Here is a 21,960-nt window from a genome sequence, read left to right on the forward strand (position 1 = left end):
AGTCTGTCAGGCTGTCTGATCACAGAGGAAGGCTGTACTTCTCTGGCCTCAGCTCTGAGCTCCAACCCCTCCCATCTCAGAGAGCTGGACCTGAGCTACAATCATCCAGGAGACTCAGGAATGAAGCTGCTGTCGGCTGGACTGAAGGATCCAGGCTGGAGACTGGACACTCTCAGGTATGGAGAGAACGTCTGATATTACACCGTAATAACATGGTTGGTAATATTAAAGTCCTGTCTGTGGCACATTAGTATATGTGAAGAGGCAAACTCCTCAAGATGGGTGGTGACCATGGTGGCCATTTAGAAGTCAGCCATCTTGGATACAACTTTTGTTTTTTCAATAGGAAGAGGGCCATGTGACACATCAAACTTATTGGTAATGTCACAAGAAAAACAATGGTGTGCTTGGTTTCAACGTACCTTTATTCCTTCATAAGTTATTTACAAGTTTCTGACCACTTATAAAATGTGTTCAGTGTGCTGCCCATTGTGTTGGATTGTCAATGCAACCCTCTTCTTCCACTCTTCACACATGATAGCAACACCGCAGGAGAAATGCCAGCACAGGCATCCAGTGTCTGTAGTTTCAGGTGCTGCACATCTCGTATCTTCACACCATAGACAATTGCCTTCAGATGACCCCAAAGATAAAAGTCTAAGTAAAAGTCAGATCAGGAGACTTTGGGGGCCATTGAACTGGCCCATGACGACCAATCCACTTTCCAGGAAACTGTTCATCTAGGAAAGCTCGGACCTGGCACCCATAATGTGGTGGTGCACCATCTTGCTGGAAAAACTCAGGGAACGTGCCAGCTTCAGTGCATAAAGAGGGAAACACATCATCATGTAGCAATTTCAAATATCCAGTGGCCTTGAGGTTTCCATTGATGAAGAATGGACCCACTATCGTTGTACCCCATATCCCACACCAAACCATCACTTTTGTTGTTCCAACAGTGGAGGGATCTATCCAATGTGGGTTAGTGTCAGACCAATAGCGGTGGTTTTGTTTGTTAACTTCACCAATGACCCGGTTACTGCTTTCACCAGATATCAACACGATTTCGATCCGCTCCTCACATGTTAACCTTGTTGACATGTCAGTGGCTGTGAACAAAGAGAAAATTTCCTCTCTCCTTGCATATCTTCCTTGCCTCCTCTGCTCACACCTCTGGTGGGAGGGGCTAAATGACAAAAAGGAGTCCCAAGTGGCCAAAAGACAAAAGTCCAACATCAGGAAACACAAAGTTTATGAAACAGAAATCCAAAGCAGGAACATGAAGCATGAAAAACTATAAAAAAGGCTTGCATTCTCTAAATAATAAAGGTCATGGAAATGATAAATCTAAGTGTCTTTTCAATTTCCTGCCACAGCCTGCTCATCTGCTTAAACTTCGAACATCAGGCTGTCAATGCCAAACTGTACGGAGTTTAACAATCTGTCGAGTTGTTGCCTTGTGTTTAGACCGTAGATTTATAGAAACGCTCTAACAACATTATATTAACAGATCACAGTATGTTCAAGCTTTGCTTAAATTGGATAAGTGATTAAACAGAATTTGATTTGGTGTCAAAAAGTCTGAACATTTTCACTTGACCATCTGTCAAGCAGGAAACAAAAAGAAAAAAGCAGATTTATTTCATTTTGTGGATTCTATATTCTTTCTTCTTTAAAATGCCAACCTTTCTCTGTGATGATGAAAGCGTTGGTTTCACTGGTGCACTCTGCTCAAGTGCAGCTGTTTGTTGTTTTATTTCCTGCAGCGTTGAAGCGGGCATAAAACGTGTTCAACTCAACAGCCAGTGAAGCGTCAGCATTCACCACTGAAGGAGCTGGTTGTTAATAGTCCGTTATTGTTCACAGTCCCTTCCACAGACTCCTAGAAGCACACTGTTGTAGCTCAACTTTGTCTTTCTGACCGCGCTGCGCACTTTGTAAGAAGCAGCCTTGTATTGGTCCATATTACTGGAGACGAGCCTTTCTTTGTAGGCAGTGGTGCGTGATCTCAGAGTGTTGTGGATGTTTTTATCCATGCGCAGCTTCTGGTTGGGAAACGTCTGGATGATGGTTCTTTCCACTGTGTCATAGGAGCACCTGTGGTTAGTCAGTTTGATGGACAGTTCAGGATACTGCATTAAACCAACTTAGCAGACCAACTGTGGCAGCAGCATGTATGCTGTTTTAAACTGTATTTGTTTACAATTTAGAAAATGAAGTTTGCTGAATGAACTCTGAACAGTTACTGTTTGCTGTGCAGTAGTGGATATACCGACAACTGTCACTGGATTTATTTAAATTGGAGAAATCTTTAAACAAGGGGATTCATAGCCAACTTCTGAAGCCTCTGCAGTCCTGGTCGATTAACCCCGAGCAACAGTAATGTACAAGGTCTCTAATGGAAACTTACCCAGGAACATTTTAGTCACCATTTGTAGATATCTCAGTATATTTAACAGTGCAGCATTTTGGGAAAAATCTTTTTCTACCTGTGATCCACATTAGATTAGATTAATCTCTTTACAGATAGGCCGAGGACAAATTGATCCTAAATTAAAATAAACTCTGGAACCAGGGGAAACTGTTAGCCTAGCTTTATCAAAAGAAAACAAATCATTGTGTTATAATCAGAGCTGTGGTAGAAGCTGACAACTACAGGGAGATGTTTTCTGTACATTTAAAGGCAAGCCGTCCTGCACAAATGCCATCCATCCATCTTCTTCCACTTATCCAGGGCCGGGTCGTGGGGTCAGCAGCCCAAGCAGAGAAGCCCAAACCTCCCTCTCCCCAGTCACCTCCTCCAGCTTGTCCGGGGAACCACCAAGGCGTTCCCAGGCTTTATCAAAAGAAAACAAATCATTATGTTATAATCAAAGCTCGAATAGCCGGGGGGAAGAAGCTCCTCCTCATTCTCTCTGTTTTGGCCTCAAGGGAGTGGAAGCGCTTCCCAGACCTCAACAGTGAGGACAGTCTATTGTGATGGACCTCTCCCATCCCAACAATGTTTCTGGCTTTGGTCTTGCACCGCTTGGTGTAGATGGACAGCAGGTCAGGAAGCTCTGATCGAATGATGCGTTCGGCCGAGCACACCACTCTTTGCAGATCTTGTCTGTCCTGCTTGGTGCTGTTCCCAAACCATGTTTCCCATCAGGATGCTCTCGATGATGCAGGAGTAAAAGTTCTTAAGCACCCTCAGTGGCAGATGGAAGTGTGTAAGTCTTCTGAGGAAGAAGAGATGCTGGCAGGCTTTCTTAACCACGGTGTTAATGTGACTAGATCATGACAGGTCCTGAGGGATGTGGACACCCAGGTACCAGAAACTGTCCACTCTCTCCACTGGCGTCCCACTGACGATCAGGGGCTCATAATTCCTCCCCTGCTTTGTGGTGAGGTCCACAATCAGCACCATACACTTGCTGACGTGTAGGAGGAGGTTGTTCTCCTGGAACCAGGTGTCCAGGTTCCTAATCTCCTCCAGGTAGGCTTTCTCAATGTTGTCAGAGATCAGGCCCACAACAACAGTGTCGTCAGCAAACATGACAATGGAGGCGGTGTCTGATGTGGCTACAAAGCTATAAGTAAACAGTGAGTACAGCAGGGGGCTTAAAACACAGCCCTGAAGCGCTGCAATGCTGAGTGAGATGGAGGGGAGACCTGTTTTCCCACCCTCACTGATCAGGGTCTGTCTGTGAGGAAGCTGAGGATCCACTGACACAGTGATGAGCTGAGTCCTAGATTGTGAAGTGAAGAAGTGATGTGGTCTCTGACCATCCATCCATCCATCTTCATCCGCTTTATCCGAGGCCGGGTCGCGGGGGCAGCAGCCTAAGCAGAGAAGCCCAGACCTCCCTCTCCCCAGCCACCTCCTCCAGCTTATCCGGGGGAACACCAAGGCGTTCCCAGGCCAGCCGAGAGATATAATCTCTCCAGCGTGTCCTGGGTCTGCCCCAGGGCTGACCATTCTCTCAAAACACTTCATCACAATTGAAGTCAGTGCTACTGGGTGGTAATCATTGTGGGCTGTTGTTTCTTTGGGACAGGGACAATTATGGACTCTTTGAAGCACGTGGGAATCTCTGCTTGGGCCAGAGAGAGGTTGAGGTTGAAGATCTTTGTGAAATGACCTGTATTTGTATAGCGCTTTACTAGTCCCTAAGGACCCCAAAGCACTTTACACATGTGAACACTGGTCAATGTAGGCTCTCAGGACCTGGCCAGGGATTGCATCTCGTCCTGCTGCCTTTCTGATGTTCACTTTCCTGAAAACTTTACTCACGGCATGCTCTGTGATGATGAAAGCGTTGGTTTCACTGGTGCACTCTGCTCACATTCAGCTGTTTGTTGTTTTATTTCCTGCAGCGTTAAGGCGGGAATAAAACTTGTTCAACTCAACAGCCAGTGAAGCGTCAGCATTCATTACTGAAAAAGCTGGTTGTTTATAGTCCGTGATTGTCCGCAGTTCCTTTTAAAGACTCCTAGTCACACTGTTGTAGCTCCGCTTTGTCTTTCTGACCATGCTGCACACTTGTAAGATGCAGCCTTGTATTGGTCCATATTACTGGAGACGAGCCCTTCTTTGTAGGCAGTGGTGCATCATCTCAGAGTGTCGCAGATGTTTTTATCCACCTACGGCTTCTGGTTGGGAAACGTCCAGATGATAGTTCTTTCAACTGTGTCATCTGCTAGTTTCCCGATAAATCCCACAACCGCTTCCGTAAGCATGTTGATCTTATCAGAGCTGCGCCGAAACATATCCCACTCTGCGTCATCCAGTGCGTTCTCCAGCATGGTCACTGAGTGGTCAGTCCAGCGTGCGACCGCCCTCCTGATTGGTGCTTGCTGCTTTAGCGTTTGTTTTTAAACAGGCATAAGGAAGATGGCGGCGTGGTCCGACTTTCCAAATCCCGGCAGCGGATTTGCTTTGTAGCAGTCATTGAATGGAGTGTAGCAGTGGTCTAATGGCCTAGTGCCCCTGGTGGGGCAAGTGATGTGCTGGTGAAGGTTATGAAATGTGCGTTTGAGATTTACTCTGTTAAAATCTCCCATAACAATGAGTGCGGTGTTCTGGTGAAGTGCTTGTTGTTGTGCGAGAGCCTATTTTGATGGAATAGAATATATATTGTAAAATGAATGATTTTCTACTTGCCAGTTTGTCTTCATTGAGTTGTCAGTAATGCGACAATAACTCAAATATTTCATTCAATACAGTGTTGTACTGACAGATCCAGGATCAGTCCAAATCATCAGCAGTTTGATCCACGTATGGATTGAAGTGTATTTGTGAAAATGTTGGATTGTTCTACTATCATTGTCTAACAGTGTGTGTATGAGAGCCATGTAATGTCCATGTGTGCATGCTGACTGCTCTGACCCCTCCTCCTTTCAGGGTGGAGCCTGCTGGAGTCCAATGGTTGAGACCAGGTCTGAGGAAGTGTAAGTGTGTTTTTAATGGGATTCATGAAAACAAAGCAGCACACATTCAACCATCTTCATCATGTCAGGATTCATCATCAAAGTGTCAATCAATGAACAGATGATGGATCAATAACTGCAGCTGGATTGTGTTTGTTCTCTCCATCAGATTCCTGTCAACTCACAATCGACACAAACACAGTGCACACAAACCTCCAACTGTCTGACAACAACAGGAAGGTGACGCGTGTGGAGGAGGTTCAGTCATATCCTGATCATCCAGACAGATTTGATGGTTTGTGGCCTCAGCTGCTGTGTAGAAATGGTCTGACTGGTCGCTGTTACTGGGAGGTCGAGTGGAGAGGAAACACTTCTTTATCAGTGAGTTACAGAAGAATCAGAAGGAAAGGAGGCAGTTATGACTGTTGGTTTGGACACAATGATCAGTCCTGGAGTCTGTACTGCACTGATGATGGTCCTCGTTCTGTCTGGCACAATAACAGACAAACATTCATCTCCTCCTCCTCCTCCTCCTCTGTCTCTAACAGAGTAGCAGTGTATGTGGACTGTCCTGCTGGCACTCTGTCCTTCTACAGAGTCTCCTCTGACACTCTGATCCACCTCCACACCTTCAACACCACATTCACTCAAACTCTTTATGCTGGGTTTAGGTTCAGGTCTCCTGCTTCCTCAGTGTCCCTGTGCTGAGTGGAGTGTAAAGAGTGTCTCCTGTTAGAGAAACACTCTGACTGTTGAACAGATAGTTCAGTCTGTACATGTCTGTCTCGTTCACTCAGAAACACGTTTTCAGATTCATGGATTCAATCAGTTGATGTTTGAAACTCTTCTAAATGCTTCCTTGTAAACTTCTTCCTCTTCAGTCCTTTAAAGATGGAAGCTCCCATTATTCCAGGATCCACATGTTGTTTTCTGTCTTTTTCCACTCAAAGCTTCACAGTGAATCTCAGTATGTTGTGTTTCTTTGAAGCTCAGTTCACAACCAGCTCCTCTGCATTTTCAACAAGTCTGAGCTCATTAAAATAATCCAAATGTTTGATTTCTCTTTCTTAATGGGATGTTTCCAAACTCTCCACATGCTCTTACTGTTTCACTCATTGTTGGAAGCTCATCATTTGAAAATGTTTCAGCCATATAAGCTGAAAATATTAGCTCACTAGTTTTTAATGCAGTTCTAACCAAAATGTGATTGTATTGAGGGATCATAATGCATGTGGCTTATCTAATAAACAGCAAAGGCTTCAATCCTCATTTGAAACTACCGTATTTTTCATACATAAGTCACACCGGATTATAAGGCATTAAACGCCTTATAATTTTTGCTATGTAACTTAGCACTGTCCACTTGCTGTAACAAAACAAATTTCCCGCATGTGGGACTAATAAAGGTTATCTTATATTAATGACTAACCTTGTTTGTGGATGAATTATCTGAGTTGTTCTCCTGACTGAAGTTTGAATCCATTTACAGCATCTTTCCATGTGATTGCATTTGTCAAAAACCTTTGGGAACTTTTTTTCGAGTGGAAAAAAGTTAGTGTTCATTCTCCAGCTTCACTGTATTTATGTTATGCTAACATAGCTGTGTCACTAGCCACCGCCTAGCATAGCATTATATACCAGCTAACCCAACTTCAGTAACCCTACAAAAGTTACTGCTGCGTAGTTGTCTGTCTTCATTTCTGTTGGAAGTGATAGCAGAGCTGTACGTTTTATTTTTTTTCCAGAAATCTCTCAGTCAGAACATGTTCAGCCCTTTCTCAATTCTTAAGTACGCAAGTCCATACTCGCGATTTGTCCAATTGGAGCACAAGTGTACTTGATGATGTCACAGGTCTGGAGTTTTTACTGCCGCCCCCTCTTAATTTAACTGTGATTAATATTTTATGAACTTAACTTTAATCTCAGCCAAACCGATTTGCTCAGGAACAAAAAAAACACTGAAATAAACCAAACATTAAGATTTCAACATTATCCAAGTGACTTATTTATCATGTTAATAAAAATAGTGTACATGTATGTCTTAATAAAAACAAATAGGTGAGATGTTAGAACGCTTTTATTTTTCATTTTAGTAGACACTCAAAAAGTACAATAAACGATGTGCGGGAGTCCGCTGCTCTCGTCGTTTAGTAATCCTTGACCTCCTGGTCTGCTATGAAGTTGGTGGGTAACAGACGTCTCCGAAAACATCTGAGCACGTTTAGAAATATATGATATCTTGATAAACCAAGCAGATATTTGAAGTTTACACAGCTGCATTCTCACCTGAAAATATCTTAAAATTTTATTTTGTGACCCAGAAAAAGTAATATTTAAAAGTTTTTAGCCGTCTTCCTCCGACATCGCCGTGTTTGAGTTTTGGACGAAATGCATTCTGGGATATTTATCTGTAACAAGTCCACACAAATCACCAACAATGCATGCTCGATAAAACAGGCGGAGCAAGAACACATACCGGATTTTTTTCGTTCTCGGCTTGATGCGTACTTTGAATTGCAACAGTACTTGGTCTCCAACTGATGATGTATCACAAGAACACAAGTACGCATATTGAGACAGGGCCATCATGTTTAGGCTACTAGCGAAACCAGCGAGCTAACTTCCTGGTAACTTTCTGCTAACTTCCTGCTAACATCTTACTCTGTTAAATTTAATAAATTCTGTTTTCATGGATGCCTGGATGTTAAACCTAATTGTTACACCTGGTAAAATGGCAACACTGATTATTCTATTAAAGATGGGAGAATTTAGACAGTTTTTAACTCTGTGTGCCTTCGTTTGACGTTAGACCTGAAGTGGACGGAGTTTTGGACCCAGATTACTATGAGTCTGCGAGGCTCCTGACTATGGTAGCCGACAATCCATCAAGCGCTGCGGCTTAGAAGCTTTCCAAAGTCGTACGAAAATATTTTTTGACAGATTTTGAGCACCGTGTACCATATAAAATCAGTTCAAGGTCAGTAAACACAACCAGAATTCATACATAAGGCGCACTGACGATTTTTGAGAAAAATAAAGGTTTTTCATGCAGCTCTAATTTGATCAAATGCTGCATCAAAAACAAAGAGGAAGTGATGTTGCGTGTGTTTATGTCCACAAAGCAGACAAACAGAGTGAGCATTGCTGATTCCCAAAATAAAATGAGTAGTAGTTAACTGAATGAACAATGGGCTGTGAGGTCAGTTCCTTCATCATTAGTATGAATTATATTTGTATATGTATTATATTAGTATAATATATATTAGGTGCCACTACTGCTAGTTTCAGTCATTGTGCAAATGTGCTGTTTATAAGGTTGGAAACCTGCAGTCAGCTAAGACTGAAGAAGTCAGCGTTTAATGGTGAACATTAGTGTTGTGTGAACTGTGCAGCTGCTAATAAAAAAGGGGGGACATTTCTCTGTGTATTTAGCAGGTGGAACTATGTTGGTTGGCCCCACACTCTCCAGAATTGTGTGATATTCTGGAGCACTTGTGAGCAACCAGTAAATATGATTTGCGGAAAATGAACAAAGGTAGTGACTCTTAAGTCTGATTTCAGACCATGTACACTGCAAAAATGGGTAGTCTACATTTAGGAAACAAATACTACATTTGATACAAAAAGCACTGAAAACTTAAAACTTATCTGTCAAAGCAGCAAGTTAATTTTACTTAATAAGAAATCTTGAAATAAGATTTTTTAATCCAGAAATAAAAGAAAACATTTGAGAATTGAAGAGGGTTAAAATAAGCTTTAAAAAACTCAATTTTAGATAAAAATTACTTCATATCAAGTCCCAAAAGTAAGTTAAATATGCTAAATTACAGTCTTTTTTATGTTTTGAATTCTTACTTGCAGCAAATGAATGCACTGCAATGAGAAAAATAGTTCTAATACTATGAAAATCTACTCAGTATTAGTGAAGTATGATTAATTTGTTTCTTGATTCAGGTTGGCTTATCTTAAAATAGAGCCTAATCCATATTAAATCCATACACAAAAACCTTAAAACAGACCTTTTTCCTAGAATATTCCTTGGCTTCTACTGAAATCACAGCCAGGACAAGAGTGATATATGTCAACATTTATTCCTCTCATGAGAACAAAAACCTTTTTGTAAACAATATAGGGCTGCTGCACAATCTCTAAAATCTAAATCAACCCTTTAGAAGACCTAAACAGATAAAAGAAATTTTATTTTTGGCCCTAAACTTTTGTGACAGTCGCATAATCTCACAATGTTGTAAATAACGGCATTACTAATTTAAAACTTTACATGCCTCAGGTAAAGTGTCATTAAGAGAAAAAAAAAAACAACAACTTTCATTTGTAAGGCATAAGTGAAGCAGTTTCTCAGGACATTGCTAGGCAAATTAGGAACAAAGTTGTACAAACGCACTACAAAGCTAAACAAACTGCAAATGACCTGATAAAATTCTGCTTGGTATTCACCTATTTTTCAAAGAATGACTTCCACTTAGCTATTGCTTTCTTATATGCACAAGTGGCATGTTGATCATGGATGGCATCAGTGATTACCTCAGTTTGTATGACAGAGAGGACCGTTGCAACACATTTCGGGTATGTTAAGTGCAAGGTGTAGTAATATGCCATCAACACCAACATTCCTTCCCAGAAATCCTCCAAGGGGAGAGTGGTCACTGGTATGTTTCCTACAGCAACAATGCTGGTTGTCCCATCAAAGAGCATCACTGGGGAGGAGAGAGGCCGCTTCTCCAGGTATAGCATAGCATCTTCACCCGGCTAGAAAAGCACAAAAAAATGACAAATTCTTCAAGATTTTAAATGAAAGGATTGCTGTGCATCCAAACAGCTTAAGACACAAAAAGCAATATCAAGAGTTTAGAATGCTCCAACTGATTTACTGTTGGAATAGAAGAAATAAATGAAATTTTGGAAATGAGCATGAATTTTCTCTAGTTTACAGCCTTTTTATCATGTCTATTTGTGCTTTTTTTCTCATTTGTTTTTTTAAACATTTTTTAAAAACTTACAAGTTACATATTCTAGTTTTTGAAGGCCTTATACAAATAATTTTACCCATTTTACTTGTATCCAATTCAATTCAATTCAATTTTATTTATATAGCGCCAAATCACAACAAAAGTCGCATCAAGGCGCTTTATATTTTACAGTAGATCGCACAATAATAAATACAGAGAAAAACCCAACAATCATATCATATGAGCCCCTATGAGCAAGCACTTTGGCGACAGTGGGAAGGAAAAACTCCCTTTTAACAGGAAGAAACCTCCGGCAGAACCAGGCTCAGGGAGGGGCGGCCATCTGCTGTGACCGGTTGGGGTGAAAGAACTGCAATGTGCTTTTGCTCTGCGCTGCCTCTCTGGAGTAGGTTTTAAATGACAATTTAGAAATCCTGAAGGAGTAATTTAATCCCTGCTGAATTGAACTTTGACCCTCTCTTATTAAGCATGAAAAGCAAAATAATACAATGATAATGATAATAATAATAATACAATTAAATGGAGTGCAAGTTACAGTGGCTGGTATTGCTAACAGCTGTTCTCACCTGGAGGATATGAAGGAGAGCCTCACTGGCACTTCCCAGCCGCTTTGGTGGTGTAGTTGGTGAAGGAAAAAGAGATGGAAGTGCATTGAAGAGAGTGACAGTAAACTCCACTGTGGACAGAGAAAAGTATCTTAATAAAGTACTCTGAACATATCTGATGTATGGATTTAATGTATGAAAAGGCCTCCACGTACATCCAAGGGGAGAGGAGGTTTCAGGACCTTCTTCCAAATGCCATAGAACTGCACTTTCGAACAAAACTCTGCCCATCTACCCTTCATTTGATCTATGTATTTGCAGTTGGAACCACCAACGATGCGACGCAGTTCATCCATCGGCTATGACAAAGTTGTGCTCAGTTAGTCAAGAACCCTATCCAGAGAAAAGCAAGGAATTTAATTGAAGGTAGCTAGGCTTACATTTCGAATATCTTTGAAGCACGGGTATGCTTCAAAAATTTTTGTGGGCCTGTCTTCTTCCCTTGTAACATCTGCATCAATAAAAGCTCGTCTGGCCTCAAACTCCAGGTCCAAAATTTGAGCAATGTCACTTTGGTTGGGTTTTGCATTTGGTTTCTTATACATGTTGCTCAAGGTTTTGTAATGTCTTACCTGCATCTTCAGGCTGTCATGGTCTGCTAGGCAGAGCAAAGAGCATTTGTAAGACAAGGTGTAACTACTAGACTTCAGAAAATCCAGATTTTTCTAATCAGTAATTTCTAACAAGGTTGTAGGATTATTTTTAAGTTACTGTTTTCAGTTTAATATTTATGAGAATTAATGTTTAGGTTAAATATGTTTAAGTAATGAACTGACCCTATATGTCCTGATCATTTCCCTTTATGTCCTTGTCCTATAATGATCATGGATTTATGTTAATTGTTACTTCGAACAGAATCAAATATTGAAAGGAAAGTTAAAGATGCCCATGAATAAAATCATTGTGAAAACAAGGTACAGTTTGTTTACTCTGTATACCGTTCACAACAGTGTGGACAGTGATTATGAGCTGATGGATAAAAATCTTTTAGGTAATTTGATCTATGACAGAAACACTGTGATAAAGCATGATGGATGTGACCAGCATGAGGATTTATATGTGTAAATAATCAGTACTGAATAACACCCACTACAACACAAGGTATTAAAATATAAACTATTGTCTGGTGATTGTGAGTAACACTGTGTGTGTGCTATGGCTAACTGGCAAGATGGTATGAGGGATATATCATATGTTGACACGCCAACGAGTTAATGCCACACCAATGTGATTTGTGGAATACACATTTAGAAAGGGGTTCATTGTTGTAGCCATGTGGTGGAAGGAGTTGTAAGAGGAGACACAGTCAGCAGATAGAGAGGTAGCTAAGGGTGACGGTGGACTTACCAACATCGTCATCTGGAGTTGGTGGATCTATAGCAGCCTGGGTGCAGAGCATGAGGCTGACTTAGATAATAGTGGTGAAACCAGGGTATTATTGTTTGACTGTGTTGGTACAGTAGAGTGTAGACGGAATTTTGATGCTTTCTCTGAGAAAAAAAGTAGAGGATGAACAGAATTTAATAACAGGAAATGGCTAGAAAGTTAAGGCCAAATATTCAAAACTGTCTAAATCTTGCAATACACTCTGAATAGAAAACTGAGGGCAAAAGTTTGAAGTTTTATATGTCCAAAAGTCATTACTACAGCAGACCAAAGTACACACCTGCATTTGAGTTGTCCTTGCTGAGGTCAAGTATGGTATAGTCACTTGAACCACTTGCTTCGTCACTTAAGTCACCTTCAGTTCCATTGTCTAAGTTGTCTGAGCTGAAAATAATCTTCCTGGGCCTGCCTCGCTGCAGCATGGAACCCTGTTTCCTCCTTGGAGACTTCATATTTTGGAGTCGTTTGTACAGTTTGGTGTAGATGGTCACCTGTGGTAAAATAATATATATTTGTACATTCTTTTTTTATCTCGCTCAATTAAAGATATTGTAGTGGCAAAAGAATGACTTATGTATGGCATGTGTGTGTCAGCATCACGTAACAAAGGGTAATAGTCGACAATCTTCTGTGACATTGCTCTCATTTCAAGTTTGGAGGGGTATCCTACTTCTTTCCCTAGCACGGAGGATTGCAACCATGCTGGTGACTGTGTTCCTTATAAGTCTGCAACAGAGCTCCTTCGACATCTTACAGTCATTTTCCTTTCCACTGTGAAGCAATGCAAAGTACTGACTGCACACCATGTCCAGTTCTGAATCTGTATACACCACATACTCTGGTGGGTCTGGCATTTTCATTGTTTTGTGAGCAATGTAGGAAATGGGACTGGAAGTTTGTGGCTGACATTCAGACACAACAAAGGCTAAGGGTTTACTCCCACTTCGATGGCAAGTGTTGGCATCTTGTTCAGCAGTCTTAAACAATAACAGTTGCGGGATATATAAAAAAAACAAAACACAATTAGGCAAATTATTGCTAGACAATAATATATTCTAGCATTAATTATAATATTCTTAGTTGTATAATGTCTGTTTACCTGTTGGATAATGAAATTCCAAAGCTTCTTTCTCCGGAAGAAATTTTCATGGCCTGGAAAGAGATCCTTCAGGTCATCCCGGGTAAAGCTTCTCAAAGCTTCATAGTCAATATTCGCAGCTGTAAATGAGAAACACAGCTTTAATTTTGACATTTATTTCTCTTTGCCTGGGTGTGGCTTATTACATATTGAGGTCATTTTTTGCCAATAAATATATTTTAGCTAATGATCACATGATAAAATGTAGAACTTACAACAGTCTACACTGTAAAAAAAATCTGTAAAAATACAGTACAATCTACTGTATAAATGTGAAGGAATTTTCCGTATTAGTCTCTGGGTATTACACAGCTGTGACTGCTAACTAGCTAATTAGCGAAAGTCAGCGATGTAGATAACTGGGAAAAGTGAGAACTTCATGGTATGTATAGAGAGGAAGAAATTATTTTAGGACTCTAATAAGTGCTATATCAATACTTGTGTTTTACAGTTGGCTCTACTGTACACTTTAAAGGGTTTCAGGCAAAGTTACACTAACCCTAGTTTAAGCCTCAGACCTTCCTGGCTGACGCTAGCAAATGCTAATGTTAGCCTCTGATTTGGTCTCCTAAAGTAAAGACTTTTGGCTAACTGACCAGCATAGATTATTTTGGTGGTTAACAAACTGTAGTGGTAATATTATTGAAAGTATAGTTTCAGTTCATTACATTTACAATTATGTCTATTTTGTAGCACATAGAAATGTTTAGTTAATATTTGCAGACAGACACATTTTCCCTGCAACTGTGTTTTTACTCCAACGTTTGTTGAAAATGTAATTTATGAAATGCTGAGCAGCATTTCTAGTATGTGGAATATTTTTGTCACCCCACTGTCCTAATATGATTAAATACTAATAATTATTACTAAAAAATTCAATAATTAATCAATAATAACTATATCTTGATTGAATTATATTGTAAGCGCAGTGCTGGTGTGCAGGAGCTTTATACAGTGGGGCAAAAAAGTATTTAGTCAGCCACCGATTGTGCAAGTGCCCCCACCTAAAATGATGACAGAGGCCAGTAATTTGCACCAGAGGTACACGTCAACTGTGAGAGACAGAATGTGAAAAAAAAAAATCCACGAATACACATGGTAGGATTTGTAAAGAATTTATTCGTAAATCAGGGTGGCAAATAAGTATTTGGTCAATAACAAAAATACAACTCAATACTTTGTAACATAACCTTTGTTGGCAATAACAGAGGCCAAACGTTTACTATAGGACTTTACCAGGTTTGCACACACAGTACAGTGGGGCAAAAAAGTATTTAGTCAGCCACCGATTGTGCAAGTGCCCCCACCTAAAATGATGACAGAGGCCAGTAATTTGCACCAGAGGTACACGTCAACTGTGAGAGACAGAATGTGAAAAAAAAAATCCATGAATACACATGGTAGGATTTGTAAAGAATTTATCCGTAAATCAGGGTGGCAAATAAGTATTTGGTCAATAACAAAAATACAACTCAATACTTTGTAACATAACCTTTGTTGGCAATAACAGAGGCCAAACGTTTACTATAGGTCTTTACCAGGTTTGCACACACAGTAGCTGGTATTTTGGCACAGCGACACGTTAACCCGACTGCTGAAGTTCCCTTATGAACTGAGCAACTCTAAAAATCCAAGGAAAAGCTGAGTGTATTTTATTTAAAGCTCAGATGGACTTGATGGACTAACATGCAGGCTGCATTCAGGACTTTGTCACACTGGTATATGAAGAGTGGTAACAAGAGAAATTGTGCACACACAATGTGTCACTTTATGCTTGCTCTTCTCCAGCCTCTGGTGTCACTTTGTAGTAATTAGTCTTACTATTGTCTTATGTGTTGTGATTTAGGGTATGTGCACACAAGCAGAGGTTTTTGTTTGTAACCGTAACCTCATTTTCAGAGCCTTGTCTAACATTTAATGGTTGTGAAATATGTCAGACTTTTTCCTCTACTTAAACAGCTAAGGGCATTTGAACACAGTGGAGAAAAAGGTGTGCATTAAGGATTTTGAACTATGATGTTTAAGTGTTGTCACTGCTGAGGATTCGTGGACACAGATCCTTATTCACTACGCTGCTCTTTACAATTTAACTTTTCATCAGAACAAGCACTTCTAGTTGTACTTTGCTCCTCACTGACAAAACAAGTCCAGTAAATGCACTTTTATCTTCAAGTTTGGGACAGTAATCTGTCTTAATTTATTTTGTGCTTTAGTTATCATATGTGGAAAAGTTCTGTGGTTATCTATCCGTCCTGTTTGCATAAACCCAAAGTTCAGGAACATCTTCTTTAGATCTGTTCAGTTTTATTCATGTGGCACGACTTAAACAGTCAAGTATGTTATATTGTAAGGTAAAGACCCCAAAGAGTTAATCTCGGACAAATGTTCACACAAATATGAATTGCATTCACTTCATTAATGAAGTGAATGCAATTCAGTAATCAAATGTGTTTGGCTATAACGGACTACATGTGGATACTGTACCATAAGTGGACAGACATGGATGTAAACCACACCTTAACCATTCGCTGAGTCAAAACTACCACAAGGCAGTGATTCTAACTAAAAGGTACTCTGGATATTAATAAATGTGAACATATCGTTAAATATGACTTAACTATATTTTTTGTTTGTCAGGTGTCCTGTTTGAAGAAAACACTTGGTAGCCACTTGAATGAATATAAATAAACACATTTACATGAGGGCAACCTGATTTCAAGGAAATAAAAATGCTTAAATTTGAAAGCTTGTGAGTTATTTTGTTCATGTATCAGCTGTTTAGTCGTTTTATGACAAGATGGATGCTGTTGTTCTATTTTAGTATAGTGTTTGAGTTAAGGAGAATAAAAGAATATTTAACATTAATTGTACCAATGTTGTTGTGTACGAAGCACAAATTAATTTAAAAAGTTTTAATTTATGAATTTTTGAGCATATGGTGTACTAGGTTGTAATTGCATAGAAATGTACGTTTAAGGATATAAAGAACTATATGTAATGAGTTACAGTGAAAAGAAATGCTTGGAAATAGTAATATAAACAGAAATTTCAATTTTTCTATTAACGGAAAATATCAGTTAATGATACAGAAAATATACTGTGAATAAACGGAATTTTCCGTTTTATAGCTGAAGGAAATGTCCGTAAATAGTACCGAGAGTATACTGTAAATCTACAGAATTTTCCGTTTTATCATGTACAGAAAAGTCCGTCAAACTTCCGTAAAAAAAAGGAAAATGTACTGGCAGAAAATTACCAGGACATTTTCTGTTTTTCTACGGAATCTTTTTTTACAGTGTATGTCTTAACTGTAAGTTTTATATAAAATTTTTTAAATGCAATAAAACTATTTTTCGGCGGTTTTCAAGAATGATGTTCCAAGTATATTTTGTCAAAAACAATTCAAGGCTATGATTTGGATAAATTTCAATCCAACTGAAACTAGAGTGCAATCTCAGCTCCAAGTTTCAGAAACTATGCTAACCGATTAGCATCGTTTAGCATAATCAGCAAGGACAGCTAATGACTCAAGATAACTGAAAAATGAGACTTACCCTGCAACACAGACAGTATGGCATCGTCAAACGCATCCATGCCGTGACAGCAGTTCTCTAGCTTGGTTCAAAAGCCTCCACTCACAGCACCTGGCAATATCCCACAGCTGAAGTAAGATCATTTAGCTAATGATCATGTTAGCTAGCTTGCTAACTAGCGGCCCTCACAAAACATGACTTTATCTTAATAGCACAGTTATACTATAGTGTCGTTCATAAATGTAATTATTGAACTTAATGTTACCAACCTTAAACTATTGTTAGTTTTTTAAAAATAAATAATTTTTATCTTGGTAACGGTCCAGTTGGTTTACAAAGCAGGGAAAACGATTTTGTCCCGAAAAGTAAGGTCATGACAGGAACTGAGCATGCGCATGCAGAAAATTATTTATATATTTTTTTCAAAGTACACAAAATTCCCAAATGAAGTCTAAAATGCTTATTGCCTAAAAATAAATATAACTGATATAATTTAAAACTGAAAAATTGGATAATTAAGGAAAAATATATTTTTAAAAAATGCCTACATTTCCCATTGTCCCACACTCTCATCTGTGGCCTTCAGTAAAGAGCGGTAAAGTATGCCGCATGGCTACAGCGCATAAACAGTTCACCATGGCGCTCTGGAGATGTATGATCTGTTTTATCTTTGTTTCTTAAACTCTGAATGTGCTCCTTGCCACGTAAATGCAGCTAGTGGTCGAAGGCAGGATTGTGGAAAAGATGGCTGTGAACAGGATTTCAGAGTTTTTAACTCGTTCTTTCGCCACATTAAACGGACGCACCCTCTGTATTTGACGAATGGAAACCCACCAAGAGGATGGAGGATCCCCCCCAACATCCCACTCTGTAGGATCGCAAAATTGTCGTGGTTCTGTGTTTGCCAACCGTGGTACTACAACAACAACCAGCACTGTGGAAATATCAACTCGTGGATCTTTGCCTGAAGCGCAGGAGCCTCAGGTTGACAGCCCCCGGTCACGGTAAGTGTTAACCTAACTAAATAAAATGTAGTGTGACTTCTGATGACACATTTAGCTATGTTTAACTCCTCGTATAAGGTCCTATATTACTTTTACTCCTTTTCTCCATTTTTAATCAAGCGTTTTTCACTATGGTTGGATTGTAAATCACCAGGATGAGTGTAAAGGCTACGCTGCAGCCGGAGCAGGCATGCACTCTGCGGCTGTCATGTCTCATGGTGTAGTTTGCATCAAAGACACTTTGCTCGTTTAAATCGTTCATGTGGCAGCAATTTGGGTATCTCGTAGGAGTTACAAATGGTCAGTACAGTTACAGATAAGACAGAGTATTTGGAAGCCCTGTAAAAAAAAAAAAAAAAAGTTTAAAAAAACAAATCTATTGGCCAGAAATACTGCCAAAATGTATAGGAATGATTTTTTTGGGGAAAATTAAATAAAATAATAAATGCATACAATAAAAATATGACATATACTTATATAAACATCAATTCTACGTGAAAATCTAAATTACATTATTTTAAAATACATAAATAATTTAATAAATACAACAAACATGTAAACAAACTAATATCTAAGTGCGAACAAAAATTCATTAATTAAAAGATAAAATCTCGTTCTCATGAACCCAATCCCTTGTCTTGTCTCATCAGAAAATGGGCAACCCCTTTTTTTATTGTCTTTAGCTACTTTTCCATTTTTTCCATTTCACAACTTTAACAGTAATCACTGTCATTCACTTTGTTTTGTTTTTTTTGTTTTTTGTTTTGATGGTCTAATCATTAGGTTACCTAATTATACCTGTTGTGTAAGATTTTAGAATTGGCCAAGTGTTTGGAGTAACTTTGTTATTCTGCTCTAAAGGAAGAAGCTGCTACTACAACGTCCTTTACCAGACCTGTTGCGGCTTTCGCTATCAGTGTTCAAAAACAGTGCCACTAATCACAGGTATGTCATATTCTTAATGGATCAATACAGTACATAATGCAATCAATATCTTACTTGTTTACAATGACATTCAAACTTTTTATATAAATACAGAATAAGTTACTTTGTTTGTCAAATATTTTCACAGAGAACGGTCAAACATATCATCTCAGGAGTGCAACAATATCAGGCAGTTCTTCTGGATATGCTCAAGGAAAAATTGAGGACAGTGTTTGAACATCATGCCGAGAGAATCACTCAGGTTCAAGATGAGGCGTTGGCTACATTTGATAAGTTCATGGATCCTTTCTCCAGCATTGCTATGGACAGAGTTGAGCCATAGGGGAACTGTTCAGCCCAGTCAACGCATAGGAAGTAGTAGTATCCCAGAAGATTTGTTAGGTAAAGCAAGGTCTTTGAAGGGTCATGTCCATAAGCAACAAAAGTTTTTACTACGTACCATTAATTGAAAGTGTAAAGCAGTTATTGACTGATGAGAGAATCTGTTGAACACTGCACCACAAAGAAGCAGAGAGGCATTCTTCTATGATTTAACAAACGGATCCCACTTTACATCTCACCCCATATTTACAGGCCAAATGCATTGCAATTAATACTTTACACAATTATAATGTGTAACCCCTTAGGGTCCCATGCTTCTGCAAACACATTGGTTATGTTTTATTGTACTTTAGAAAATATTGATTCAAAATTTAGGTCAAAGTTAGCTGCAATATGACTTTATTGCTATCGCTAAAGAAAATGACATTGCTCAGTGGGGCTTTGATGTTGTACTGAAAAGAATTCTTCAAGATCTATCAGTGCTTTACAATGGTGTAAGGATTGAAATGTCAAATGGTGAAATTGAATAGTTTGGTGTTTTTTATAGCCAGTTGCGGAAACATGCTATCCCAGCACGAGATTGCTGGCTTTAAAGAAGGGATTGGTTTTGGTTATAGCAAATGTAGACACTGTGAATACAACGACAACAAATTGAAACAGTCTTGTGGACAGATGCTGATTCTTTTGAAAATACTTAATTATGATAGTTCAGATATCCTGCTCCCATTATTTCTTTACAAACTGTACTGCGACTGAAAAGTAAGATTGAAGAACACCTGTATCAGTTCATGCTACAGAATTAGCACATGAGCTCATTGATTATACTTCATATTGTTCTAATAGTTTCAGGGAAATTGTGTTTGTGCCAATAACATAGAGTCTTTCTGATATCATTTCCCATAGAAATCAGCCTTAAGATTAGGGCTGCACTAAAGTATTTTCTTAGTGTAGTGTTCTGATGTTGGTTAACAAACCCTCATCAAATGTTCCCTAAACCAATGTTAGTGTTGTGCCACAATAATGCTGGCATGCTGGGACAAACAGCTGTCTCTGAAATGAGATTTGTATCATGTTTTCTCTTTTATGTAAACATTTGAAGTCAGACATGATTTTTCAATAAATCATGTTTTCAACAGATGCCTTGTGTGAATTTTTATTAAATCAAGCAAATGGAGTTTGTCACTGCATCTTGAAACAAGTTATATTTTGAGAGAGATCTGGTGAGAGACCTAATGTAGGCTATTTTAAGAGTTATTCTTTCCATTTTAGGATTTCTGTACTAATATAGACACAATTATATGGTTATTCTTGATTTAAGTTTATAATCTAAAATCAAGGCTTAGAAACAAGTATATCATTTTTAAAACAAGGCAAATTATCTGGCCTGTCTAAAAATAAGATTTTAAATCATGATAAGCACCAGATAATTTGCAGTGCATGATCCTGTCACAGCTGCCCTGCAGCTAAACTGCTCATATCTGTTCGACTTCAAACAGAAATATTACCTTAATAACGTGATTGCAATCTAACACATCACAACTAACTTTACTGTCATTTTATTTTGAAAGGACCAACAAAAACAGCAACACACTGCTGTGTGTGACTTTAGAGGAAACAGTTTTCTTCCAGCAAATAAAAAGAATTTGTTGTGTGAAGAAATCAATAAATTCAATCAGCTGTTCACCAAACTGTTTGATTCCTGTAAGGACGCAGCAGGACAGGTGGGAGGGGCTCATCAGGAGCAGCAGTCAAGTTCATTTGACTGGACACTGGAACATTTCTGTGCTGTCTTCCTCTTTCATTTACATTTAATTTGTATTTCATTTCCCTGTGTGTGTCTCTCTGTTCAGATGTGACTCACTTCTTCTTTTTGACTGTCCTGTTCATCTCCACTACAGACCTGTTTGTCACACACACGATATCATCTTTACTGATTTGACCTCAGATATCCTGCATACACATGAAAACGGGAGAGTTTGAGCAATGCTAAATAAAATGGCAAATGGCCTGTATTTGTATAGCGCTTTTCTAGTCCCTAGGGACCCCAAAGCGCTTTACACAATCAGTCATCCACCCATTCACACACACATTCACACACTGGTGAACAATTATGAAAATATCAAACTTTGCAGTACATTACAATTTATAATTACTTTTTTAACTACAGTAATTTAATCAGTGATTTATGGAAACAAGAAAGATGTTCCTTTGTGGAAGGAAAATCCAATCAGTCCATTAATTTCATGGATGTTGATCATTGTACAGACTTTACTAAACGTGTAATAACACATCTTTATATTTTTTTTATTCAAAGTTTCTTTAATACTGGTCAGACTGGTTTAGAGTAAAGTTCCCTTTTTAATGTGAAACCTTGTAGTAGCTGCAGAGTGAAAACACTGATCCTAGATCAGTTCTGACACTGTAACTTTCAACCTTCACATGTGCAGTACGTCCACACTAGCCCGGATAGATTTGAAAACAACGTTTTCGTCTGAAAATGCTCCGCGTCTACACTAGCGTTTTCAGTCATTTTCACAGAGTTGTGCGTCCACATTGAAATGGCCAAAAACGCTTACATTCCAGTACTGCGTGAAAAGCAAGACTATTCGACCTGCCTCATTTCTCTCT

General features: G+C 39.0%; 1 protein-coding gene across 1 annotated transcript in view; it reads left to right on the top strand.

Annotated features, from left to right (window-relative positions):
* Window positions 1–21,960, top strand: part of LOC134622834 (uncharacterized) — an 822,926-nt gene that overhangs the window by 129,359 nt on the left and 671,607 nt on the right. Inside the window, 1 exon segment of the mRNA XM_065470170.1 lies at window positions 3–176. Within this exon segment, the coding sequence (XP_065326242.1) occupies window positions 3–176 (174 nt within the window).

Source organism: Pelmatolapia mariae, linkage group LG3_W (assembly GCF_036321145.2).
Source record: "Pelmatolapia mariae isolate MD_Pm_ZW linkage group LG3_W, Pm_UMD_F_2, whole genome shotgun sequence".
NCBI lineage: Eukaryota > Metazoa > Chordata > Actinopteri > Cichliformes > Cichlidae > Pelmatolapia > Pelmatolapia mariae.